The sequence below is a fragment of the Trifolium pratense genome, linkage group LG6 (genome assembly GCF_020283565.1).
Source record: "Trifolium pratense cultivar HEN17-A07 linkage group LG6, ARS_RC_1.1, whole genome shotgun sequence".
Lineage (NCBI taxonomy): Eukaryota > Viridiplantae > Streptophyta > Magnoliopsida > Fabales > Fabaceae > Trifolium > Trifolium pratense.
Genome location: NC_060064.1, coordinates 23,632,336 through 23,659,720, shown reverse-complemented (window position 1 = coordinate 23,659,720; position 27,385 = coordinate 23,632,336). Strand labels below are relative to the sequence as shown.

The window sequence follows — 27,385 nt, the reverse complement described above, 5'->3', positions numbered from 1 at the left end:
ATTATTTAAACAAGACTTTATATGAAACAGAGGAAGTACTATTCTTGTTTGATTGCATTTAAAACATACATAGGAGGGAAAGAAGAAAAGAAAGAAACGGAAGTTTCACATTATCAAGAGAAGCTACAGAAATAACTTACAGTAATAAATAAACATTAGATGAACACAATTCAAACATTCTTTTGAACATATTTACATGGCCCTTTCAGATGCTAAATCAAGAAGCGTGCGGAAGAATTGATGAGGATACAATGGTGGTTGTTCTGCTAGTGCCTGAGATATGAATAGAATGATGGAATCAGTTAGAAACATATGTATGAATTTATGATGGATTTTGTGTCTTATTACTTGAATTAAGATGATTTAATTTTTCATATAGATTCTAATTTGTATCACTTTTTAAATTTAATTTGTGTGTTTAGTAAGCAGCTTCATTTTTCATACACATTGAGTTCATGTCATTATCTTTTGCAATAAGGAAACTGAAGAATAATGTTTTAATTCATTCAAACTTTGTATGATCCAAAACACATATACACACTTAAAATGAATATAAAAGACTTACCCACAAAAAATTATGATTATGAAAGAAAAAAAAGGTAATAATATGATTAGAAGAATTTACCTGATGAACCAGAACAGTGGAAGGTGTCATTCCAGGCACAGTATTTACCTCTATAATCAAAACCTATAAATTTTAAAAGTTGTCAATGAGTGAGATGATGATAACTCATTTCTAACTCGCCATTTTCCGTATTTTCAAAAGAGGTAGCATAAGTTTCAGGTGAATCAATAGAAAAAATGATGAATCTACTTCAACAAACCTCTCCGCTGTCAACATTGACAAATGCATCGATACGTGAAAATCCTTCTAATTGTAGAGTGTTTGCAATCAGTTCAATATGTTGCTTACATTTCTGCAAAGCTTTCTCACTACAAAGAGAAGAAGAAGAAAAATATTAAAAATTATTTGATAAAACCTGCAAAGAATATATCTAGACCAAACACAACACCCTTGAATCGGGAAGAAACGACAATACATTAACTGAATATCGACTTAAATATAACTTAGAAAATCTACATTTTGTTAGAATTTTTCATTAACTGAATATCGACCTACTGTCAAGCACAGAAATGACAACTGTATTTCAACAAAACCTATAATGATAAATATTCCAAAAAACAACTGATAGGTGATTTAGTAGTTGTCTAGATTATCAAATTGAGAATTAGATAAATATGCTTATAATATCAAAGCCTGCCAGAAGATATACAGAACTTAATTATCAGCAAACTGTTGACAGAATTGACTCTTATCACAAGAAGCCATGCCCTTGTTAATACTAAACTCAAATTCTAATAAGAATGAAGTAATAAACCTCAAAGAACAAGACATAAAACTTATGAGCCAGAATTTATTTTGCAACTGGGATGTGGAATCTCTATAACATACCTCATAATTGACAAAGGAGGTGGAGTTAGATTGATGCCAGTCCCACCTACGAAGCAATGTACAAGGATAGGGGTAAGCCAAATTAATTCATTTTGTGGTCATATAAATCTAAACCAAACAGGCAGGTCTAGAGTTTGATCCCTGTTGCCTTAAATATCAGCTATAGCTTGGATGGGCCTTTGCATTTTCCACACTTCGAACTCACTCTTGCATGAGGGGGTGTATTATATAAATAAATAAACAAAAAATAATTTATATGCTGCAGCAGTTTACACTTAAAAAAATATGGTTCATGACAGGTCATTAGGATTTTCTTCGTAGTAAACTTAAGTTTCACTGTTCCAGTACTCTTAAGCGAAAATGGCCATCCTAGCATTTTCCTGTAATTTTCAAGTTTTGTTCACTTCAATTACAATTGAAGTTCTCTAATATATTTTAGCTGCCTAAGAAAAACTAGCGGAAGGCCATGTCTTTTGCAATTATCCTTCTAAAAACCAGATAATATAATTCTGTGGAGATCACCAACCTTGGAACTTCTCCTCTAATGACAAAATATCACCAGTTTCCTTGACAGTTACACTAGGACTTAGTGAGTGCATTGATCCACGTTTTCCTATGACGCCGACTGTTATTTCCACCCATCTACTGTGCCCTTTCCACATGAAGCCATGACCAGTCTCATTCTTAACATTAGATGACACAATTATTTCATCCGTCTCTATGAAAGGTTCAAAGATCAGGAGTTCTGGAGGAGGGTTTGGCATCTCAATCATACCATGTGCCTGTGTACATCAGTAGAAAGCAAGAGATAAGATGTCATTAAAATTAAAATTTCAAGTTGGTTACTAAAATCAGTAACTCCGTAATTGATAATCCTATGTAACCTATGAATAAAAATTACGGAAAGATTTATCATGGATTAAAAAGGAAAAAAATAACAATTAATTACACTCAACAAGCCCCTTCATATATAGTGACAATGATATTTAATAGTTTAGAAAGTAGTGATTGTTATGCATATTATGCTGCTACCAGTGTCTTATAATTTGTATGGGCACAACAATATGATAAATGCATAGGGAGAACTTTGTCGACAACACATTTCTAAAAAATCACATGTTTCTGGAAGTGTACTTATGGACGGTACAATTTTTTTGTTTCTTTCAGATGTGTACATCCAAATGACATATGATGACTTTATTTTGTTCCTATTGTTGGAACAAAATTGATTTAAAAATGTTTGCCCCTAAATCTATAAAGGTTTTGATGATAACAAAGTATTAATAAACAATTGGAAGGACTAAAAATTTATTTTAAGTGCGCAGATATAAGCATCATATAAGTCCTGAGTGAAGTTCAGAGGATGTGAACTCAGAAGTTCACAAGCGCTCAGAAGATGTTGGACTTCAGAGGTTACAACGTTCAGAGGATGAAGTCTTCAGAACTTCTTGTCTGTCTACAAGCTTCATCAAACTCTGAAGATCTCTTTGAAAGCTGTGAAGATTCCCTTTGCTAGTCAACTCTTCTACCAATGAAGAAAAGGACCTTTCAAGCCTGATCAGTTCAGCTACCTCTGTTTTGTCTGTCCTATCTTGAGAACGTGGGTCTTCAGTTTTGTTAGCTGAATAAGGAAAGTCCACTCTGCAGTAGTCAAAGTACCTGAAACTCTTTCTTAGTTTTGGATACAACCAAACTGCATCAAGACAGACTGCTTGAAGACAAAATATTATCAACTCCAACGGTTCTTTTTGCAACGACTCTTTTCTAGTAGTATATATACTAGAAGATTCAGCTACAACAGATACGACAATTATCAAGAATTGAACGTGCGCTGAACAAACTCTGAACTCTGATATACAAGCTCTGAACCTGTCTTAAGTGTTTTTGCACTTTAGTCAAATACTCTGTACTATTTGTATTTGCTCTCTTTTAGGTTCATCTAAGAGCACTTGTATATTTTTATATACTTTATTGTTACGTGTGTAACTTAAGCTTGTGTGCTTAAGTGTGAGACTTAAGCTTGTGTGCTTAAGTGTGAAGTCTTAAGCTTGTGTGCTTGAGCATTGTTTGAGAAGTCTCTTGCTTGTGTGCTTGAGCAGGTGTAATCTTGTGTGATTATAGTGAAATCCCTTGGAAGTGCAAGGGGACTGGACTACTCTCGTTTTGTGAGAGGAACCAGTATAATTTGCTTGTGTGATCTCTCTCTCTCTATCTTGTTATTTATTGTGTTATTTTTCCGCTGCTAACGTAGCTGAGTTAAGAACTTGAAAAAGTTTTAACTTAGCTAAAACACAATTCAACCCCCCCTTCTTGTGTTTTCACACCTTCAATTGGTATCAGAGCCTGGTTTGTTACTTTCACTTAACAGTGAGACAGTAAAGATCTTGTGAGAACACTATGTCTGGAGGAGACGATAGTAGCACTAGAACAACCGGTGAAGAGGCCAGTGGTGCTGGTGGTGGTCCTAGAAATGCTTTTGGTTATGACTACTTAAGTAATGAATCACATGAACATAGTGGCAACAGAAAAGCCCCTATATTCAATGGTGATGCTTCATTATTTGAGTGGTGGAAAGAGAGACTGTATAGCAATATTACTGCTATTGATCATGAGTTGTGGGATTTGGTTGAGTTGGGAGTAACTTTTGAAAACTTGAATGAACATGGTAGGTTGTCCATGGAGAATAGAAAGTTACTCACACCAGCTAACCTAAAAATCTACACAAAACATCATAGAGTAAAGGACATTGTTGTTGGTGCTATTAGACATGAGGATTATGTCAGAATAGAAAACAAGTCTACTGCTAAATCTATCTTTGATTCTATGTGTGCTACCTATGATGGTAATGAAAAGGTTCAAGAGGCTAAAGCTAGTCTTTTGATAAGACAATATGAACTTTTCACTATGCAACAAGATGAAAATATTGAGACTATGTTTACAAGGTTTCAAATCCTTGTATCTGGTCTTAAAGCTCTTAAGAGAAGTTATTCAACCTATGACCATGTTCAGAAGATTCTGAGAAGTCTTCCTATTGCTTGGAGACCTAAGGTCACTGCAATAGAGGAAGCTCAAAATCTCAAGACTCTGAGTCTTGAAGCTCTGATAAGCAATCTCAGAAGCCATGAGATGGTTCTGGATGCTGACTCAGAAACTAAGAAGAAGTCTAAGTCAGTGGCTTTACAGTCAACTAAGACTACTTCTAAGGCTCTTAAGACTCAGCTTCTTGATATTGAAGAAGAATCTTCTGCTGATGGTCAAGAGGATGAGATGAATGAGGATGAGTTTGCTTTATTCACCAAGTTTCAGCAATGGAACAGATTTAACAAAAGAAATTTCAGAGGAAGTAACAGCTCCAGAAATTTTGTCAGCAAAAAGGAGGATCAGAAGAACTGCTTCAACTGTAAGAAGCCAGGACACTTTATTGCTGATTGTCCAGAAATGTCTGCTAAAGACAAAAGCAAAAGATACAGCTCAAAGAAGCAACAATTCAAGAGTAAATTAAGGAAGAGTCTGATGGCTACCTTTGAAGAGCTATCATCTGAGGAAGAAGTTGAGGAAGAAGAAGAAGCAAATCTAGCCCTGATGGCTTCAACTGACTCAGATGTAGACTCAGACGATGAATCAGAATCAGATTCAGAAGTAACTGATGAGGTATTTTCTGACTGTTCTAAATCTCAACTTATAACTGCACTTAACAAGGTCATTGAGAAACATCTCAGAGTGTTAAGTAAACAAAAAGTTTTACAAGATAACCTTAACACTCTGACTGAACAAGCAGAACATTTTCAAGGTCTATATCAAGAAACTCTGAATAGAGTAAATGATCTTGAAAAGGGTTGTGCTGTGTGTCACAAACCTACTGATGAGCAAGAAATGGCTCTTCAACAGTTTGTGCATCTCAACCTTGGTAAGAGCAAAGCTGCTAATCTTGTCTATAATGTCATGAGACATAGAGGAGAGGGAGTTGGCTATGAATATGGTAGAACATATTCAAAGCTAAAGACCTATCCCAAAAAGGTTGGAAAATCTTGGGTTTACTATGTTGTACCTCAGAGTGAAGAAGGAAAGAAATTTGGTACTCTGGAAGATGAGGATAATAATCTGAGAGATTTGGGAAATGACAACTCAGAGGAACCAAGTTCCTCAGGATCTGGGAAGAAAAGCTCAGAAGATAAAAGCTATTCAGAACTTGACAGTATTAGTTCAGATGTTCTGAAAGTTTCAAAATCTGAGGCTTCAACTTCTAGAACCAGAGGAATTTCAGTTCATGAGAAAAGTCAACCTAAAGGCTCAGAAGTTTTTAAAAGAAAGTCAAACCTCAAACCTCAGAGGCAACATAGGACTAAGGTTATTTATGATTCTAGAGTCAGTAAATATAACCAGTCAAATCAATGGACTGGTGATAAATACAAACTCTGGGAGCATAAACAATCCAAGTCCTGGAATAATAACAGAACTCAAACTAAGAACCATTTTCAAAAAAGTTATTATTCCAAACCAAAATCTTTCTCTCACACTCAACAACACAGTAAGCATGTGTGGACTAACAAGCGTGGACCCAGAAGATGGGTACCAAAAGCTGAAATTATGTATCATTCAGATTTACCAACTAGGAAAGGATATGTCCTACCTAGAGTATGGAAACAAGTCCTATGCAAAGGAAGAAGGGCTTATGTCCTTGACCAATGGCTGACAAATTCTCAAGTTAACAATCAGAACTTGATAAATGAAGAGGAAGAATATTGGGATGACTTTATCATTAACTGTGATAAAGAGTTCCACCGTTGTGATTAAAGTTGTTTCTCATACAGCCTATCACTCAAAGAAGTATCATGAATCATTCATGGTATCTGGATAGTGGGTGTTCAAGGCACATGACTGGTGACAAACAACTGTTTTCCAAGCTAACCATGAAGGAAGGAGGTTCTGTTGGCTTTGGAGGTAATCAGAAAGGAAAGATAATAGGTACAGGTACAGTAGGTAATTCTTCCCTATCTATTAATGATGTTTGGTTAGTTGATGGACTTAAACATAATCTATTGAGCATAAGTCAATTTTGCGACAATGGTTATGTAGTTGTCTTTAATAAGGAATCATGTACTGTATCTAAACAATCTGATAACTCCATTATATTCAAAGGTCTGAGAAAGAACAATGTTTATAAAGTTAATCTTTCTGATTTGAATGAACAAAAAGTGATGTGTCTTTTAACCTTGAGTGAAGAAAAATGGATCTGGCATAAGAGGTTAGGTCATGCTAACTGGAGGTTAATCTCTAAGCTTAGCAAGCTTGACCTTGTCAGAGGTTTACCTAAAATCAAGTATCACTCAAACACACTTTGTGGTTCATGTCAAAAAGGAAAAATTACAAAATCTTCTTTTAAACCTAAGAACATTGTCTCTACCTCAAGACCATTGGAACTTCTTCACATTGATCTTTTTGGACCAGTTAACACTGCTTCAATCAATGGAAAGAAGTATGGATTAGTAATTGTTGATGATTACAGTATATGGACTTGGGTAAAATTCCTTAGAACAAAAGATGAAGCTTGTGATGAGTTTAGCATCTTCTGCAAACAAATTCAAAATGAAAAAGGCTACACTATTTTAAAAGTTAGAAGTGATCATGGTGGAGAATTTGAAAATGAACCTTTTGAAAACTTTTGTGAAAAATATGGCATTCTGCATGAATTCTCTTCTCCTAGAACTCCTCAACAAAATGGGGTTGTAGAAAGGAAGAATAGAACTCTGCAAGAAATGGCCAGAACCATGATGCATGAAACAAATGTAGCAAAGTTTTTATGGGCAGAAGCTGTAAACACAGCATGTTATGTTCAAAATAGAATCTATATCAGATCTAAGTTGAACAAAACTGCTTATGAATTGTTCAAAGGAAGAAAACCTGATATTTCTTATTTCCATCAGTTTGGATGTACATGTTACATCTTAAATAACAAAGTCCACCTAAAGAAATTTGATGCTAGAGGTTATAAGGGTATCTTTATAGGATATTCTGAACGCTCAAAAGCATACAGACTGTATATTTCTGAAACACACACTGTGGAAGAAAGTATGCATGTCAAATTTGATGACAAAGAGCCTGACCAAGTGTCAGAGCTTGTGGAAGGTTTGTCTAGATTTCAGGTATCAGAGGATCAATATTCAGATATTCCAGACTACTCAGAACATCCATTCTCTGAAGAACCTCTGAATACAATAGTTCCTACAGACTCTGAACAACCAAGAACTGAAGCATCTGCTGAACCTGAAGTTGATGAGTCTGAAGATGATGAGCCCCCAAGAAATACCTTCAAATACAAATCATCACATCCAGAGGAACTGATATTAGGCAACAAGGATAGTCCAAGGAAGACAAGATCTCAACTGAGAAATGAGGAATCTTTAGTTGGTCTTATTTCAATGATGGAACCCTCAAAGATTGATGAAGCTCTGAAGGATGATGCTTGGATTGTAGCAATGCAAGAAGAGCTGAATCAATTCCAAAGGAATGATGTATGGACTCTAGTGCCTAAACCTTCACACAAGAACATTATTGGAACAAAATGGGTATTCAGAAACAAGCTGAATGAACAAGGTGAAGTGGTAAGGAACAAGGCTAGATTGGTTGCACAAGGTTATAGTCAACAAGAGGGGATTGACTATACTGAAACCTTTGCACCAGTTGCTAGACTTGAAGCAATCAGGTTACTTCTATCTTATGCTGTTAATCATGGAATAACCTTATATCAGATGGATGTTAAAAGTGCCTTCTTAAATGGTTTCATTTCTGAAGAAGTGTATGTTAAGCAACCTCCTGGTTTTGAAGATATCTCAAACCCAGAACATGTTTTTAAACTGAAGAAATCACTGTATGGTCTGAAACAAGCTCCAAGAGCTTGGTATGATAGACTCAGTAATTTCCTTCTTGAAAAAGGTTTTGAAAAAGGAAAGGTTGACTGCACACTCTTTAGAAAAACAACCAAAGAAGACATTTTAATTATTCAAATTTATGTTGATGATATTATTTTTGGTTCAACTAATGCTGCTTTGTGCAAGAATTTTTCTAAGATAATGCAGGATGAATTTGAAATGAGCATGATGGGAGAGTTGAAGTTCTTTCTTGGAATTCAAATCAATCAGAAGAAGGAAGGAACTTATGTTCATCAATCAAAATACACTAAAGAACTTCTGAAGAAATTCAATCTAGATGACTGCAAGATAATGAATACTCCTATGCATCCAACTACCAACATGGGCAAGTCAGATGATGAAGGAAAGGTAGATCAAAAGGTCTACAGAGGTATGATTGGTTCCTTACTCTATCTGACAGCCTCTAGACCAGATATTTTATTCAGTGTTTGCTTATGTGCAAGATTCCAGTCAGATCCTAGAGAATCTCATCTTACAGCTGTAAAGAGAATCTTTAGGTATCTGAAAGGAACAACTAATCTTGGACTTCTCTATAAGAAATCCAATGATTATGTGCTAAATGGATTCTGTGATGCTGACTATGCTGGAGATAAAATTGAAAGAAAATCCACAAGTGGCAATTGTCAATTTGTTGGTGAAAACCTTATCTCCTGGGCTAGTAAAAGACAAACTACTATAGCTTTGTCTACAGCAGAAGCAGAATACATTTCAGCAGCTAAATGTTGCACACAACTACTCTGGCTAAAATATCAGTTAGAAGATTATCAGGTAAGCAGTAACAATATTCCTCTATATTGTGATAATACTGCAGCCATTCATTTATCTAAAAATCCTATTCTACACTCTAGAGCCAAACATATTGAAATTAAACACCATTTTATCAGAGATTATGTTCAGAGAGGCATTATAGATATTAAGTTTGTTGATACTGAAAATCAATGGGCTGACATATTTACTAAAGCCTTATCTGTTGAAAGATTTGATTTTATAAAGAAACATCTGAACATGTTTTCAATCTCTGAATAAAAAAAAAAAAAAAAAATTTTTTTGGCAATTAAAGTGTAAGAGGTTATGTATATCAGAACTTATGATTCAGAACATCTGAAACACAAGCTCTGAAATACTTGACTCTGATAGAGAATTTTAAATAACTCAGAGGCTCTGAACTATTTAAGTGGGAAACGTTTAGTATTCACTGCTGAACAGTTGTCCATTAAAATAGCAGTTACCGAGTAATTTTCTGCACGTGGTCTACGTGTGTCAGGTAGTGGGTGGTTAATGATGATTTTTGGTATTCAACTTTCTGTCAATTAGCGTAACTTCCCAAATTTGCTATTTTCGTGTTAACTGTACTCATTTAAATAAACTTACACAATACACTTGCACACTATTCACTTTCACAACCTACACTTTCATATTCTCTCTAAACCTCCAACACTAATTCTTTCTCTCTCGCTAGTCTTCCAAACCTTACCCTAATCTCCAACAATGGCTGGTACTTCATCTTCTTCGTCAAAAAAGATTCCTCCGTTTATTTTCAAGAACCTTCAGATTGTTGGGAACGAGATGGAATTCCCAGAATCTGAACTCACGTTTCTGTCAGAGAAGATAGTTGATTTTGATGGTTTGAAAGCTAATGGTTTCGACGTTAAGCCGTACTTTATCACTCAAGGTTGGGATAAGTACTTCGACATGCTTAACGGTCCTATCTACCCAGATTTGTTGAAGAAATTCTGGATGAAAGCTAAGGTGTTTGACAAGCATGAAGCTAAGAAGGAAGAGCTTGCTGCAATAGAAAGGAATCCTAGTCTGAAGGGTAAAACTAGGAAGGAAATGGGTTTGCTGGATTATACAGGTGTACAGATTAGGTCAAATATCTGTGGGATGAACATGACACTCTCGCCTATTCATTTCAATGCTCTACTTGGTCTACCTAACTCTGGGATAGAGTTAGATGTGTTTGAAAAGGATACAAGATACAGGGATGATCTTCTGCATCTCATTTGCACAGATTTCTCCTTAAAAGGGAAAGTAAAGGGGTTGACTGATGAATGTCGAGTTCTTTTCAAGATCATTATAGCAGCTATCAGTCCAAGGGTTGGTGGGACTGATACAATCTCCTGGACGCATCGTCATCTGCTGTATTTCCTTCTGACTGGAAAGAAGGTTAATCTTGGAGATTACTTCTTTGAAAGGATTTGTGAAGCCATCTTTGCAAGTAAATCTCAGAGGAAAACTACTATAGTTTATCCTAGGTTGTTGTCAGACCTTCTGCACCAAGGTCATGTTGTTCAGAACTTGAAGAAATTCCACCCAGAATTGGTTGAGAAGAAGTTCTATCCAGAGATTCTGAACGCCAATTTTCTGTCCAAGATGCGTTTGATTGCATCTAAGCCTGTTGCTCCCCCACAAGAGTTCACTGTTAGGCTTGAGGATCGTCTGTATGTGGATGGATATCCAATTATCTCAGAAGCTGATGCTGAGCACATCATTCAGGATTACTTGGAAGTGCTCAGACAAGAAGGTTTTGTTGTTGATAGAAGTATGGTTCCTCCTGCTCCTGTAAATCTGTATAACCCTAAGAGGAAACCAAAGAGAAAGGCTGAAGCTCAAGCTGATCTTCCTAAGCCAGATCTTCTGGTTCAGAAGAAGATTAAGGTAGAAAAAGCTTTGGTTGAGCAAAGGACTAAGAGGAAGCATGAAGAATCTGCTACCAAGGCTGCTGAAGGAGCTTCAAAAGAGCCTATTGTTATTGAGGAAGATAGTTCAGACAGTTCATCTGAAGGATCTACATCAGAAGATGAGACTGAATCTGATGAGGAGACTCTTGCTGCTAGTTTGAGGAAAAGATCTGCTCCTTTTTCCAAAGATAAAGGTAAGTCTACTGAGTATGTCTTCAATGAAAATGAGATTGGATTAGGTTACACCAAACCTCTCAGAACTGTTTTACCAACCTCTGATAACCCAACCTCTGATAACCCCCTATCTGAACTAGAAAAACATCTTAGTCCTGACCCTTTAAATAATCACCCTCCCTCTCATGAAACTCAACACAAATCTAGCTCACCTCCTAAACCTACATCACCTCAACCTGAACCTCAACCTGACATTCCACCATCTGAACCTCAACCAGATATTCCTGTCACTAAACCAACCTCTCCCACACAACAACTTTCTCCACACAAATCTCCTGAACCAACCCCTGAACAAATTACACCTGAACCTAAATCCCCTGAACCATCTCCTGAGCATATCTACCCTGAATCCACTTCTGACATCTCATCATCTGAACCAACCCCTGAACCCCATCCTAACCCAAGTGCTGAACAAGCTTCTCCTGAGCGTGTTCACACTTGTGCTCCCAAGCCTTCAGAAGCAGAGGTTGTCATTATTGACAAACATGCTAATGATTCAACCAACCTCTCTACCATTCCCAATCCTTCACCATCATCATCCAACCCTTTTGGTAATCTATCCGCTCAGTTTCATGAAGACTTAGTTAGATTATCTTTGCTTAAGGACAGGTTTCTAGTTTGTCCTTCTGATGTGGACTTGGAAGTTTCAAGCATTAAGGCAAGGCTTTGCAATGCTTTGGATGGTGCTGCTGAAGAAATTAAGGCTGTTGTGGGTAAGAGGGACTTGGATTTGATAAGCTTCTTGAAGGATAGTATGGCTAGGGCTGAATTGAAAAGGTTAACCATGTTCAATCATGCTAGATTTGAACTAGCTAATCTGGAAGAAATTGCTGCTGTTGAACATCGTCTGAACGCTTTCAAAGTCATCTGGATAGACTCCAAGCTGTTTCAGAATCTTGACGCTCAGAGGTCTGAGTCTGAAAGGTCAGAAGAAGCTGCTGCTAGAGTTGCCGAGCTGGCAAATGAACTACATAATGAGAATGCCACAGAAGAGGATGTGCTGAATGTGCTGAACCAGGATGATGTCCTGATGATTGACTATCCAGAGGAAGGTGAACCCTCTGATAAAGGCAAGGCACCTTTAGTTGAAGAACCAGAACCTGTGATTGAAGATCAAGCTCCAGTTATGGCAGATCAGTTGAGAATATTTCAAGAAGCCCTGAGGGAACAGCAAGAAGGTTTAGAGCGTCAAAGAGCTGCTCAAGAGACATTGGAAACCAAGGTGGATGGTTTAGTTTCCAATGTGGGATCTTTGAATGATAAATTCGACCAACTCTTAGCCTATCTTAAGAAACCCTAGGATTCTATGCACTTGTTTTTAAATTTTCTTTATTTTCTTGTTTACCTTCTGAACAATTTTTTTTGGGTTTATCTATTTCAAGTGTTTTTGTTTATGTTTTGCTTGCTTACTTCTTTCCTGTTCACTTGATATTTATATTTTTTTCCTTGATAAATAAGACCATAAGAACACAAGATGCTTTTAAAAAAAAAACGAAAATTTTTATTAATGTTAACCATGTTGAGTACATTGGTAAAAAGAAAAAGAAAAAGACAACCTAATCCTAATCAGATGGATAAAACTCAGAAGAAATCTCTGATTTCTCCTCAGCATCCTCTGATGAAATTTCAATGGGATCTGGGTGTTGTTCTTCTTGTTCTTCTTCTTCTTGTTCCTCTTCTGGAACATAGCTAGCCAAGAACTCAACATAGTCAGCATCATCTTCATTCTCTTCAGCTTCAGAGTCTGATGAGATGATTATTATCTCAGCGTCTTGTGGTTTCTTGTTGTCCTTTTTATCCTTCTCTTCGTCTTCGCGTTTCTCCTCGTTCTTCTTTCTCTTAAACTCTGCGATGCGTAAACTAAATCTTTTCATTATTCCAACTTTCTCTTGCTTCACTTGTTTCTTCTTGTTTTTACGTGAAGCAGGCATGTTATTCGTTCACTTTTTATAAACCCTTGAGCGCGTTGGTTTGTGTTTTTGAAATTAATTCACCTTTGTAACTACCACTCTTTTTCTTTGACTGTCTTGGTTATATAACTGTGTTTTACTTTTTGATAATGACAAAAGGGGGAGTAGTTACGCATTAATTGATAAGTGCCAAAACTGAAACCACGCCTTTTATCTCGCTTTTATCTGTTAAGTTAAAAGTTGTTACTTTTAAGTTGTTTTACGTATTTCAAGGCGGAGACTAAGTTAGTTGAAACTGAAATAAATTTCATAAGTAAGGATAAGTTAAGAGTGCAATTTTAACTTAGCCTTATGAGACTTAGGGGGAGAGCTTGCAAACCTCTCACTCTGAAGAAAGATATGAAATTTGTTTTATTTCAAAACATCTTAATCTTATACTAAATTAAATATCATGGATAAAACATAAAGTTCAGACTTTATGGAGTATCAATCTTAGGGGGAGCTTGCAAACCTCATAAACCTAAGAGAAACATGATAAGTTAATTTAACAACAATTGTCAATTAATACTTATGTTTGTCATCATCAAAAAGGGGGAGATTGTTGGAACAAAATTGATTTAAAAATGTTTGCCCCTAAATCTATAAAGGTTTTGATGATAACAAAGTATTAATAAACAATTGGAAGGACTAAAAATTTATTTTAAGTGCGCAGATATAAGCATCATATAAGTCCTGAGTGAAGTTCAGAGGATGTGAACTCAGAAGTTCACAAGCGCTCAGAAGATGTTGGACTTCAGAGGTTACAACGTTCAGAGGATGAAGTCTTCAGAACTTCTTGTCTGTCTACAAGCTTCATCAAACTCTGAAGATCTCTTTGAAAGCTGTGAAGATTCCCTTTGCTAGTCAACTCTTCTACCAATGAAGAAAAGGACCTTTCAAGCCTGATCAGTTCAGCTACCTCTGTTTTGTCTGTCCTATCTTGAGAACGTGGGTCTTCAGTTTTGTTAGCTGAATAAGGAAAGTCCACTCTGCAGTAGTCAAAGTACCTGAAACTCTTTCTTAGTTTTGGATACAACCAAACTGCATCAAGACAGACTGCTTGAAGACAAAATATTATCAACTCCAACGGTTCTTTTTGCAACGACTCTTTTCTAGTAGTATATATACTAGAAGATTCAGCTACAACAGATACGACAATTATCAAGAATTGAACGTGCGCTGAACAAACTCTGAACTCTGATATACAAGCTCTGAACCTGTCTTAAGTGTTTTTGCACTTTAGTCAAATACTCTGTACTATTTGTATTTGCTCTCTTTTAGGTTCATCTAAGAGCACTTGTATATTTTTATATACTTTATTGTTACGTGTGTAACTTAAGCTTGTGTGCTTAAGTGTGAGACTTAAGCTTGTGTGCTTAAGTGTGAAGTCTTAAGCTTGTGTGCTTGAGCATTGTTTGAGAAGTCTCTTGCTTGTGTGCTTGAGCAGGTGTAATCTTGTGTGATTATAGTGAAATCCCTTGGAAGTGCAAGGGGACTGGACTACTCTCGTTTTGTGAGAGGAACCAGTATAATTTGCTTGTGTGATCTCTCTCTCTCTATCTTGTTATTTATTGTGTTATTTTTCCGCTGCTAACGTAGCTGAGTTAAGAACTTGAAAAAGTTTTAACTTAGCTAAAACACAATTCAACCCCCCCTTCTTGTGTTTTCACACCTTCACCTATACCTTTGATAAGCTATTTGGAGGAATCCTTAGTAGACGTTCCTCTAGAGCTTTAATGTATATTGCAAGGTCATTGGAACAACTGCATGGAAATAGAATGAGCAAGTAATTGTTAGAAAGTCTATTTAACATGTGTTTATTATGTACTTCCCTTGTAACAAAATAAAAGCAAAATTTGGCACATTTAAGTTGTAACAAAATATAAGAAAAAAGTAACTCTTCTCATCCTATTTATCTTAATAAGTGTGTAAGTGGTTGCTGTAAAAAAAAAGTGCTTAAGTGGTTAATTTTGGTTATATTTATTACGGAGGGAGAGGAAACAGCTAGATAGGAAATCAGAATAAAGTTACTAACTCTAATCGTTTAAAAAACTGTTACTGACTGTAATAAAGGATTAGATTGATCCTTTGTAATTATTAATGATTGTATTTCGTGACTATAAATAAGAACCATGTGTGGTTATACAGCACACAACATTAACATATCTCACCCTACAGTAATCATTGAAATAAACATTGATCCTTTAAAAGCATGCTATAAGGCGCTATTTCATAACTTTTAAATCATTGATAACATGAAAAGGGATGCTAACAAATTTACAAATCTACCGTAATCTTGCAACCCCGGTTGAGCATCCATCTTTTGCTGGCTTAACACATAATGTTTCACATTGTAGCTTCTGGGTGAGGTCATGCCATATATCGTTTATGGGCTTATTAGACAGATCATCTTTTGTCCAGACTTCCTTATTAATCGTAAGAACTCCCGAACTTGTGAGCTTTCAAATAACAAGATATTACAATGCACCATCAGAGAAAAATGTCAAATTGAGAAAAATAATGAAAGTGGAGTGTGTTTATGTCAAATTGAGAAAAGTAATGGAAGACGAGTGTTTATCTTTCAGCGAAAAAAGTATTTTTGATTAAGGGAAACGTACATGCTTTATAGCAACAGAAGTCGCAACTTTGTCCATACAAACATTTGATGCCAATGTACCAGGACCTTCAACAGAAGATAAAAGTGGGGGGAATATACGATTACAATTTAAAATAAAAATTGAACCTGGGAAGTGGATACCATTATACCTAATACTAATAGTCTCATGTAGCAAGGGTACAATATAAACAAACCTGTGTAGGGAACTCCTTCAGCATCCAACAAAGACTGAAGTGTGCCATCTTCTCCAATGCCTCCATGTACTATATATGTAACAAAGGATGAACATTGTAAATAAATACACAATCAATTTCACAAACATGAACTCCTTGAAAGTTACTCTGAACTGAATATCTAAATCATTTGAAAACTGTTTAAAGAATGTGTCGTAGTCCAATCAGTTATCACTATTTAAAGAAATAACGGGAGCCTTTTAAACCACTTTTAGATAAATTGTCCATTTTACTATCATTGGCTTTTCCACATGGTCATACCTAACAACTGTTTCCCCTATAACCATTCTGCATCTACTTCAAAAACCAAAAACAAAACAAAACAAAAAAAATAAAATAAAGCAGTGTATTTTCATCTTGAAACATTACATCAAATTTGACTTTTGTCAACGTGAATCACACTCTGCATATACAACGACTTTTAAAATATGCATCTTCAATAATCTATAAATACTAAATAGGGAATATGAAAACATTTTTTCATGCATCAATGAAGAAATTGAAGTTAAAAAATTAATCACTAGAAAACACTTGTGCTTTTAATACCTGCAATGAAAACTGTTGCCTTGACTTCCTTGGCAAGTTTGATCCACTGCCTTAAAGAAAATTTCTTAGGCAGTTCGTCAGCAATATCAAATCCTGTAAACCAATTCTGATCCTTCAAACCCTCCATGAGATCATTCATTACTTTATTCCGTAGATGCGATGTTAGTGCAGCCCGATTTGGCTCAATTGCTTCTATGCACGCATCAAGTACTTCCTCAGTAGTATGTCGCAGCACAAGAGAATATCTGTAAAAAAATAAATGTTGAATTACTTCATTCTACCAACAATACGATGAGGCCGCATGAATGAATCACAATCAACTGTTGTTACTGATCATGGATTGAGTGGCTATGTTAGGCAGCCAGATTAGATTAAAAATTTATTCTAACACTGAATATAGGCAAAATTGGATACATTTCTGGACGATAGGGTGAAAAAGATTGAACTTGACCACTTGGTCACTGAGAGTTTGATATCATGCCATGCCAATGACAAACTTCCTAAATGCTTAAGATATTGGGTAGAATGGTTTTAAATCTCCCTAACAACTTTAAAATAGACAAGTTGTACCCATAAGTATATATTCAGAAATTGAAGACAAATCCTGATATGGAGAAAATAATCAATACTTACGGTAATGACCAAACTGTTCTATTCCATACATCATCAGCCTTGATTCCCAAATCGACACTAGATGCATAATCACTTGTTGAGGAAAGTAAACATGGTGTTACCTCAAGCTGTAAGAACAAATTATTATTAGAAAATCTTTTCAGGTAGCAAATGCCATAAGTTTACAGAATGAAACAGTACTAGTGTGTTAGGGCCCGTTTGATATAGATTAAAATAGAAGTGATTTTAATACAAATAATTGGTGATTATTTTTAGAGACTTAAGAAAAGGATAAACCATGGCTGAAAAAGCATTCAAGTTGAAAACTATGCATGTTAAAATAGTTTCATTAATATGGTTGAAAAAGCATAGACACCATAAACTAAGATTTTCTTCAAAAGCTAATCAAAATAGCTATTTCATTTTCAGCATAAATATCAATTTTTAACAAAATGATTTTCAAAAAAGCTTATATGTGAACATAACTAAAACATTGAAAATGATTTTTAAAACGTATAAGACAAACGGGCCCTAAGTCATTGGTAAAGATGTATAAATTATCTTGACAATTTTATTATTAACGACTACAAAATATATACCAAAATATCATATTTATGAAACATTTTTAGTCTAAAATAACCCTTGCTTGACTTGCCCCACAAAAATAAGAGATATTGGCCTATTTGGTATGTTTTAATATATTTATTACAACACATCATATGATGATTCTAAAGGCGAGAAAACATGAAACAACTCAAAAAAAAAGTGCAAGAATTATGAAATTAATGCTTACACATCTATTTCCTTTAAATTTTGTAAAAAAAAAAGAGAATTAAAGTTCGAGCACACAACTACAATTTATCAGATGGACTATCAGGGTATTATGTATACTGAACTTTTACTTGAAGGTTTTGTCGACACTTACATCATCGAAGCCTAGCAAATTAAGCCAAACATTTGTACCACTCATAAGTGATACTTGCCGTTCTGATGTGTCCCCTCCAAAAATGACAAAAACTTTTCGAGCTCCTTCACGGGGGGCAAATGACTTATTAACTTCTGAAGATTTTGATCTGCTTGGAATCAGACCTGATATACCACTTACTGATGCAAGGTTTGGAAACCGCAAGCAAGCATGGTGAACAATGCTCCTAAGGATGTTTGTATGAGAAAAACCAACCTGAACAATATAGAGGGCATTTTCAGGCAGTGAAAAACATGAATCCATACATTAATACAGAAACAAAATTAATATTTTTTTTCATTTAGAAGTGCTTGAATGGTTGGTGCCACATTAAAACATGGTGCTTGAAATACACAAGAAAACATGACATACAACAAAACATTAAGTCATCTAGAAACATTGATTCAAAAAAATAAAGTCACCTATAAATGGAGAATGTGAATTTAATTAGAAGAGGCCAAAGACCAATTGCAGCCATACATAAGTATGACAGAGAAATACCTTATGAGATATGGTAGTATAAGGAGCTTTGGTATATATTATAAGAAATGTGAGGCAGACACAAACAGAAGTACCTTAGAAGCTTGCTGAAACAGAAAACTTGTTTGTTCCATACCACTAATCTGAAATATGCAATGAAATATATAATCAGCAATAGTGAACAATCAACATTAGTAGTAAAACTTCTATCTGTATTCAGAGTTGAGTATACGGACTGAGTCCCGTTGACCAGCCCAATTAACCCGAGGCCCGCACGGGCTTTGGACCAGGTGTTTTTTTCGTCCATTTGAATTTTGGTCTGCGTGAGTTGGATTGTTAAGACCATGGGTTACGACATCTAAATCCACAGATTCCGGGTTGGTCCACAATTCATGTAATGTTTTTAACATGAACTACATTTATCCACTATAATTTGACCTTGTCCAAAAAGGAAAGATTCTATTATATTTTTCATTATACTCTTAATGTTGGTTTAGAATGTTGAAGTTCTTTATATACATATATCATTTGTGGATTTTTACTTTCTACTTACAAGTTAAAAACAATAGTAGATTTTTAGTTTTTTTTTAAAAACGAACATTTATAATAACAATTTTTAGTATTTTATTCAAAAAAACTTATTATTTTTTATTTAACCGTCGACCAACACGGTGCAGACTCGGACCAACTTATCGCAACTCGTTATCATTTGCAGACGGACCAACCCGGACCATTTAACGTGCAGGTTTATGCCGGTTAAACGGGGAGAACCAATCTATATACCTAGCTCTATCTCTATTCGCTGAAGAGAGAAAATCGCCTCACCATATTAATGTCAGTGAATATTATGGTACCAGATTCAGACCTTCCAAACTCACTTTCTGAAGATGATAGCTTAGAACCTGAATCACGCAAAAACCATCCATCAATTCGTGCAAAATCTTGCAGGCAAAGCCGTTTAAATAACACAGACGCTCCTTTGCGAATATTCTCAATTACATCCAAAGGAAATCGAGGTGGAGTGTGATAAGCAACCTGTGGAGAACATATACTTCACTAGATTAGAAAGAAACTTGGCAGTATTGTCTGAATATTGCATCATTTCACACTAATACTAACCTGTTGGGTTGGAAGGTACTTCCTACGGTAATTAAATATTGCATCATTCTCTTTCAGGTCATTTGCACCAAGGAATTGAAGCTCTACCTGTTTATCTAATTACAGTGTTATTACTCTGTATGAAATATTTATTACGCAATAATCAATTACAATTTCCATGTATAAATTGTTTGAGTAGTTTCAGACTGACAAAGGGTGATACAGAACTGCAATTCGGTTATAAATACAAATTATGGCAATTTACAGCCTTGAACAACAGCAAAAATACATTATACTAGCTCAACTTATTAACTCCTTCATATGCATTTGAAAGCTTTTCAAACAAACCCTCACTCCATTAAACCAAACAAGGACTGATACTTGAACTATCTCATATAACATCTTCAGCCCCTTCCAGAGTGATATAAACAAACATAAAAAATTTCTAGAATTGCTGAGAATAAATAAGAAATCTCGTGGGAAGAAAAGCGGAACATACCTCGGTAGGAAGTAGCGCAACAGGGCAGCTATCTGAACTAGATCCTACATCAAGGACGATGGCTGTAAACTCACACCCTCCTTCAAGAAATATTTCTATTAGCACTTTATCATCAATTCCCTATAACATTCAAAATCAATGACCAAGACCAATAGTTAATATATATTATGAGAGAAATATGGTCTTAATCAACATGCACTACTAACTTTTCTTTATATCATTCTACTAATGTTTCGGTGTATTCATCAACAGAATTCCAAATTGACAGAAAATACCTCAGACATAATTTCATTGGCTTTCACAATAGAATCATTCACACCGTATGCAACCGTAACACCAATGCTTGATCCTCCTCTTGTTGGTTTCACCTGAAATATCAAATTTTAATTTCTTAATAGGTATCACAAACTGCTTCGCAGTGAGTTAAGTACGAATCACTAATTACTGAACCAAATCAAGTGCCTTACCACAACTTTCCCCACGTCAGGGTCCAGCTGGTGTTTCCTAAACCACTCTGATAGTTCTGATTTGTTTGTTTCATACCCCTATTTGACATCAAAATGTTATAATTTATAAAATCTCATGGTAGTATGAAAATATGGATGAATGATGTTTAAACTTTAAAGACGGAAAATACTTTCACAAACACGTAAGTGTGGATGTAATCTAACACAAATAAATATAGATGACCATTAAACTTGCAGCATCCAATAATCGAATATTTAAAAACATTAGAAACTGGGAGAAATATATAATTAATCATCGCAACAAGGAGAAATAATGACTTTGTCAAAACACAATTTTCAATACCTGAACTAAGAAACTGGGCACCGTTACGAACCCATACTTCCTGAGCTCCAATGATGCTTTATACTGGAATAATTATAAGAAAATTAGTGCTAGAGGATATAGTCAAACTAGAAAGTAACAAAAGCTTGATAAGGCTAACGGTGATATGAAATAAATTTAAGATGTTTCAGATTTAAAGTTTCATATAGTTTATTAGTGTTTCCCAATTACTTTCTCATATAGGACAATCAGGATCCAAATAATTAACAAGTATGTATTGTCTAAATACTAAATGAAGCTTTTAAGCATATTCCCGTACTGAGCTAAAGAATTCAAATTATGTCATTTTCAGAAAATGATGATGTAAACCAATTTTGGGTCTAAAAGTTCAGATGTTTTGCCCCAGTTATGATAAAGAGAACAAAATTAATGTAAAGAATACTTTACCTTGTCAAATGCTTGGCAGCACTCACTTGATCCTGTGCCAACAAATGGAACATTATACTTTTCCAGCAATTCCTAAAATTATATATCACAGAAATATCATTTAAATATACACATACTAATTATTGCCTAAAGAAATCCCTACATACACGCACAAATGTTTCACCTGAATGCCACCATCTTCACCAAATCGACCATGTATGACTGGAAACACTATGTCCACAGATGCAGCTAGATGCTCTGCCAAGTCAGCCAAAGTCGGGAAACTTTGGGCAAGGCTGCAAATTTAACAAGTGGTCGTCTTTACTTTCACAAGTTCAAATGTAAATTATTTCATACTTCATTATGAGTATTTATTCCTTATTTTATGATATTTATTCAGTGCTTTGAAGGGAAAATAACAAGAAGGGAATTATTTGAAAAAAGATTTTCATTTGCGGAACAGTTAACCACATAAGGGTTTGATTGAACGATGAGTGATTGTTCATTAACCACTCTTTGAAAATCACTAACCAGTTATGGAGCTAATTATTCCCAAACTGGAAATACTTTTACTAAGATTTCTTTATTATGATTTTCCGTGATACGAAGTGTTTACTAACCTTTCAAGTTTAAAATCAAAATCAGCAGGGGTATTGGAATACACCTGTAAAAAAATATTGAAATAAGAATAACGGTTGGATTGGAGAAACAAATTTTCCTCTTTTATTTTTTTATTTTCCCATTTCACTTTAAACTTAAGAAAGTGATCAATTCAGTGATAGAACAATGAAACAACACCTTGACAAAAACATAAAAGAAAAATTCAAAACAGAAATTTCAATAACCCAAAATTTGATGATTTGAACTAGAAAGCTGGGAAAACATATTTCAAGTGATGTTTTTAAGAACAAGAAAGTATTTATTTAGTTAAACTATATATTGTTGGTATATTATATGTTACATCGCTGACTATTTCCAGCCTTGTATTGGTTCAAGTCTTTTAAAAGGGATTATTTATACATGAATTTTGTATTATTCAGATAGGAATTTCTTATATGCCTATCAATATAGATAAAACTATATTTCAAAAGAAGGATAAAAAGGAGCACATGAAACACAATCTTGGGAAACATATATTACACTAACCTGAGCAGAAGAAATTGCATGTGCATTGAGATTGCAATCAATATAATAGCAACTCACATGTAAATCATCTCCCTGTCAAGTAAACAAAAAAAAAGTGGAGACATTGATAAATAAGTATTGGATATTGTGTTGAAAGTTTCAAAGGTATGTCCCCTCTTACTAAGCTTTGAGTTGGTCACATGTAAAAATAAATTTTTAAGAAGTCTCACATCGGTTGAGAGATGGTCTGACTAAGTGTTTATAAACTAGAGGCAATCCTCACCTTACAAGCCGGTTTTGTAAGGATGAGTTAGGCCCAATACTCAATTCTAAGATGGTTTCAGAGCCTCTCCACGATCCGCAGGGCCGCCTGCTATCAACTATTGATCGGGCCACCAAGCCTAATAGTGTTGGGTGCGAGGGGGTGAGTTAAGAAGTCCTACATCGGTTGAGAGATGGCATGACTAACTGTTTATAATAGGTGGGTGGGGGAGTACCAGGATTCAAGCCCACGGAGATATGCTCACCACCGGGAATGATTTTTACTTAATCTAATTTGACCTTTTCATAACTTTTGGTTCGATGTTGACATTGAAACAATCTTGCAACTATTATAAACTTTTCAAATAACAGTTTCTCTAAAACTAGCTTCTGCATGTTAATTTTCTCCCTTGTAGGCTCTCTCATTTACCTTGTCAAAGACAAATTAACTTTTTTTTTAACAAATTAATTTCAGCTGTGCAAAATTTATTGTTCAAAATATCCGTAGTCATCGTAATAATTTGCTAGGAGTTTAATTTATTTGCATAGTTATACAATCATATATATAGAAGACAAGTGGTTAATCAAGACCAGAGTTCGATTTCTAAGTGAAATAAGTTTGTCAAATAGTCTAGCGGTCACATGCTTAAATCTGCGCTTTAATATATTAAATGTCTCTGTAGTCTAATTGGGATCACTTCTGGGTTCTTTGATGTTATCATACTTTTTTTTTTTGTTGATAAAGATGTTATCATACTTTTGGTTCACCAAAAACACTAACTGCATTGTATTTTACAGAACTAAATGGAATAATCCTATACAGCTATACTATTAAATTTGGAATGAATTAGAATTTAGAACTCCTTTTTAAGGAGCGGAAGAGTTAGTTAACATGATAAAAAAACACTCTTTTCTATTGAATTACAAAAAAAAAAAAATAGTACAGCAGAGTGATAAAAAATTAAAAATACACAATTTCCTCAAATATATTTTATAAATATATTAAATTTTGTAACAAAAAAAAAAGTGATATATCAAACTGACATCATAGTAAAAAATAAAAAAATAAAAACAATTGAATTTTGTGGAATATTTTTCATAAATGATTTTTGAGAAATTATTAAAACTTTCTTATATTTTTTCCGAAAATAGAATTAAAATAAACTAAAGCTTGGAATTTCCTTTTTGGTCCTTGTCCACTTTCTCTCTCCTTTTTTTTTTGTCAAGTCTCTCTCCTTCTTCTTCTTTTTTTTTTTTATACACTCTCTAGTCTCTCCTTTTTATTTAGCTGAATTTCAATTTTGATCTTTATTTTCACTTATTTACAAAATTGTTCCATTTATTTTAAAAAAATTCGGTTTTTGGTACATCTATTTTTAAAAAATTCAGTTTTAATTTTAAAAATTATTTATTTTTATAATTTAATTAATAAAATATAAATAATTAATCCACCTAAATAAATCATCTCACCATGATCATACTCAATTGATAAAGACTTCCCTTATTTACTTTATAAAATGAAGGCTTAAATGCAGTTTTGCCCCCCCTGTTTTGATTAAATCAGAATTTTACCCCCCCCTGTTTTAAAACGCGGACTTTTACCCCCCTTGTTTTATAATTTGTTGGATTTTGCCCCCCCTAAAATTCTGCTTTCGAGTCACAACTTTAAAGCTTCGCACACAACTCAATTTTGATCAATAATTTACCAAAAGGATACCGAAATGACCGTAATCGAGTTATCTTTCCACATAATCAAACCCCACTGAATTTGGAGTTACAAAGAGAGATTAATTACCGTTTTAGTGAAGGTATGTCCCCCAAAATTCTGCAAAAAATCTGCTTTCGAGTCACAACTTCAAAGCTTCGCATACAACTCAATTTGGATCCATAATTCACCAAACGGCTACCGAAATGACCGTAATCGAGTTATCTTTCCACATAATCAAACCCCACTGAATTTGGAGTTACAAAGAGAGATTAATTACCGTTTTAGTGAAGGTATGTCCCCAAAATTCTGCAAAAAATCTGCTTTCGAGTCACAACTTCAAAGCTTCGCATACAACTCAATTTGGATCCATAATTCACCAAATGGCTACCGAAATGACCGTAATCGAGTTAGCTTTCCACAGAATCAAACCCCACTAAATTTGGAGTTACAGAGAGAGATTAATTACCGTTTTAGTGAAGGTCTGTCCAATTACTAATTCTGCAGAAATCTACTTGTGATCTTCAAATTCAACATCGTCTACCGAACACATCGTAACTCCAAATTCGACGAAATTGAAATGCCAACAAGGGTAATTTCGTTAGATTTCCATACATGTAAATAGTATTAAAAAATGAGCTACATGGTGAGAGGAATGACGAGAATACCAGTAGTAGTTTCATACGATAATTAATTTGAACAGACCTTCACTAAAACAGTAATTAATCTCTCTCTGTAACTCCAAATTTAGTGGAGTTTGATTCTGTGGAAAACTAACTCGATTGCGGTCGTTTCGGTACTAGTTTCGTGAATTATTGATCCAAATTGAGTTATGTGCGTAGCTTTGAACTTGAGGCTCAAAAGCAGATTTTGTGCAAAATTTTGGTGGGGGGCAAAATCCAACAAATTATAAAATAGGGGGGGGTAAAATTCCGCATTTTAAAATAGGGGGGTAAAATTCCGCATTTTTCAAAATAGGGGGGTAAAACTGCATTTAAGCCTAAAATGAAATTATAGCTGCTAAACTATTTAAAAATAATAATTCTGAAAGTAAATTTAGAAATTAACAAGAAACAGCAGAGTTGATAATATAACTAGAAAAAAATTATATGTACCTGCAAATGATCAAGAACTGATCGAGCAGAATTAAGCGAAATTCCACGTTCAGCAGAAGGACCACCACATATCAAACCAACTCTCAAAGCCCTTCCTTCTTCAATTCCCTTCTCAACCACTCCATCGTTTACCACCACAACCTCTCCGATCGAAGCACGTGCGGAAACGGTACTGGAACAAGTAGCACGGCACGTGCTGATCAGTCTCTGATTCAATTGCAAGCGTTTCACGTGAGTAGCACCGAGGTGCACGACGCCGTTGCGGCGGAGGAAGGTGGAGATGGAGGAAGTGCTGGCAATTGTTGATGACGTGGCCATAATTGAAAGGAAAAAAAAGTGTTTAGTTCAGTGTGAGATGGAGCATTGTCATAAAGATGAATTGTGATGCGGACTTTATATATGATTAAGTATATGTTTGGTTTCAATTCTGGAGCATCCAGAATTGATTTTGGACGTGTAGAATTGATTCTGACTTGTTTGGTTTCTCAAAAGTAGAATTGATTCTGCCTCCAGAATTGATTCTACTTGAAGCTAGAAATCGTAGCTTCTGATTCTAGAATTGATTTTTACACTCAAATTTTTTGTTCAACTCACTTTTTCATGAATATATCCAAACGTAAACCACTTCAGCTTAAAATCAATTTTGGCCAGAATCAATTTTACAGAATCAATTCTGCCAAAATCAATTCTCTCCGCCGCAGAACCAAACACACGCTAATTAATTGCGTGAGAAATGAGTTTTGGTAATTTGGATTTTAAGTGATGAATAGAAAACAACTTAAAATTGTACCAAAAAAAAACGAAAACAACTTAAAATAGTTTGAGACTCAATTTTATATTTAATTAATCGGTTGAATTTGATTGATCAGCTAATTGAGATAACAATTGAGCTAATTAAATAAATGAAAGTTCGGAGTATCTGTAATTATTTGGCTAGCTATAAGCTAAATTGATAATCTGTTTATTCCTAATTATAACAAAATATTCACTTTTTTGATAGATTCAAAATTTAATATATCGAGACAATAATATAGATTTGATACACCAAACTTACAATATACTCTCTCCGTACTACAATATATGTAGCTTTGGTATTTTTACACATATTAAGAAAGATAATTATTGTTGTATGGAAAAAAAAGATTATGAGTTAATTTACAAATTTATCCTTCATTTATGGTATGGAAAAAATAAATTGAACAATTGAAAGAAGAGAAAGTACTAAATAGTTAAGGGTATAATAGAAAAAATAACATTAAGTGTTTCATTGGTAATATAAAGTGGCATATTGTGGTACAATTTTTTTCCCCAAAATGACAAATATTGTGGTATGGAGGGAGTATCTAAAAAGTAAATCTCATCTTATAATTATGAGAGGAGGAAGTAGTTCAAAAGTTAACTATAGCTGATGCATGATATTTTATAGCTAAAAAGTTAGTAGAATGAAAGTAAAGTCTTTGGTAAATTTAGTTGTTGTAAATATAAAATGACATAAAAGTACATGATTAGTGGGTAGTTATTATATGGTTAAAAAAATAACGTGTTTTGCATGTACCTTCTCCACTGTGATCAAACCTACCTGAAAGCTTTAACCACTATAACTACCTCAAGCCTCGTCGTCGGAACTATCTCATTCTAATACGATCAGTACAAAAGCAAATAGGGTGTA

The 27,385-nt window shown here is 34.6% G+C and overlaps 1 protein-coding gene across 3 annotated transcripts; it reads right to left on the bottom strand.

Moving 5' to 3' along the window:
• Positions 1-20: 20 nt before the first annotated feature.
• LOC123888811 lies at positions 21-26,105 on the bottom strand. 3 transcript variants are annotated; one of them, XM_045937996.1, is made up of 24 exons: positions 25,717-26,104; positions 22,657-22,728; positions 22,131-22,174; positions 21,695-21,806; positions 21,532-21,603; positions 21,106-21,168; positions 20,763-20,840; positions 20,571-20,663; positions 20,296-20,415; positions 19,818-19,904; positions 19,524-19,733; positions 18,794-18,841; positions 18,180-18,434; positions 17,276-17,382; positions 16,643-16,887; positions 16,058-16,126; positions 15,865-15,929; positions 15,536-15,705; positions 14,931-15,009; positions 1,980-2,235; positions 1,454-1,499; positions 825-933; positions 626-688; positions 21-273 (listed from the first exon to the last, which is right to left on the bottom strand). In XM_045937996.1, exons 1-24 carry the CDS (start codon positions 26,032-26,034, stop codon positions 193-195), a joined length of 2,862 nt encoding a protein of 953 aa, XP_045793952.1. In that variant the 5' UTR covers positions 26,035-26,104; the 3' UTR covers positions 21-192. The 3 variants fall into 3 exon arrangements, with proteins under 3 accessions (XP_045793952.1, XP_045793954.1, XP_045793953.1); XM_045937998.1 differs by lacking the exon at positions 22,131-22,174 and having other exon boundaries at positions 25,717-25,853; XM_045937997.1 differs by lacking the exons at positions 21-273; positions 626-688; positions 825-933; positions 1,454-1,499 and adding an exon at positions 1,681-1,833 and having other exon boundaries at positions 25,717-26,105.
• Between the last annotated feature and the right edge of the window lie 1,280 nt (positions 26,106-27,385).

Excerpts from the sequence above, each read along its gene's own strand:
- LOC123888811 (XM_045937996.1), bottom strand. The coding sequence starts at position 26,034 with ATGGCCACGTCATCAACAATTGCCAGCACTTCCTCCATCTCCACCTTC. Across the intron at positions 20,664-20,762 it reads CTGACGTGGGGAAAGTTGTG|GTGAAACCAACAAGAGGAGG; the intron begins GTAAGGCACTTG and ends TTGATATTTCAG. Across the intron at positions 19,905-20,295 it reads TTGCGCTACTTCCTACCGAG|GTAGAGCTTCAATTCCTTGG; the intron begins GTATGTTCCGCT and ends TTAGATAAACAG.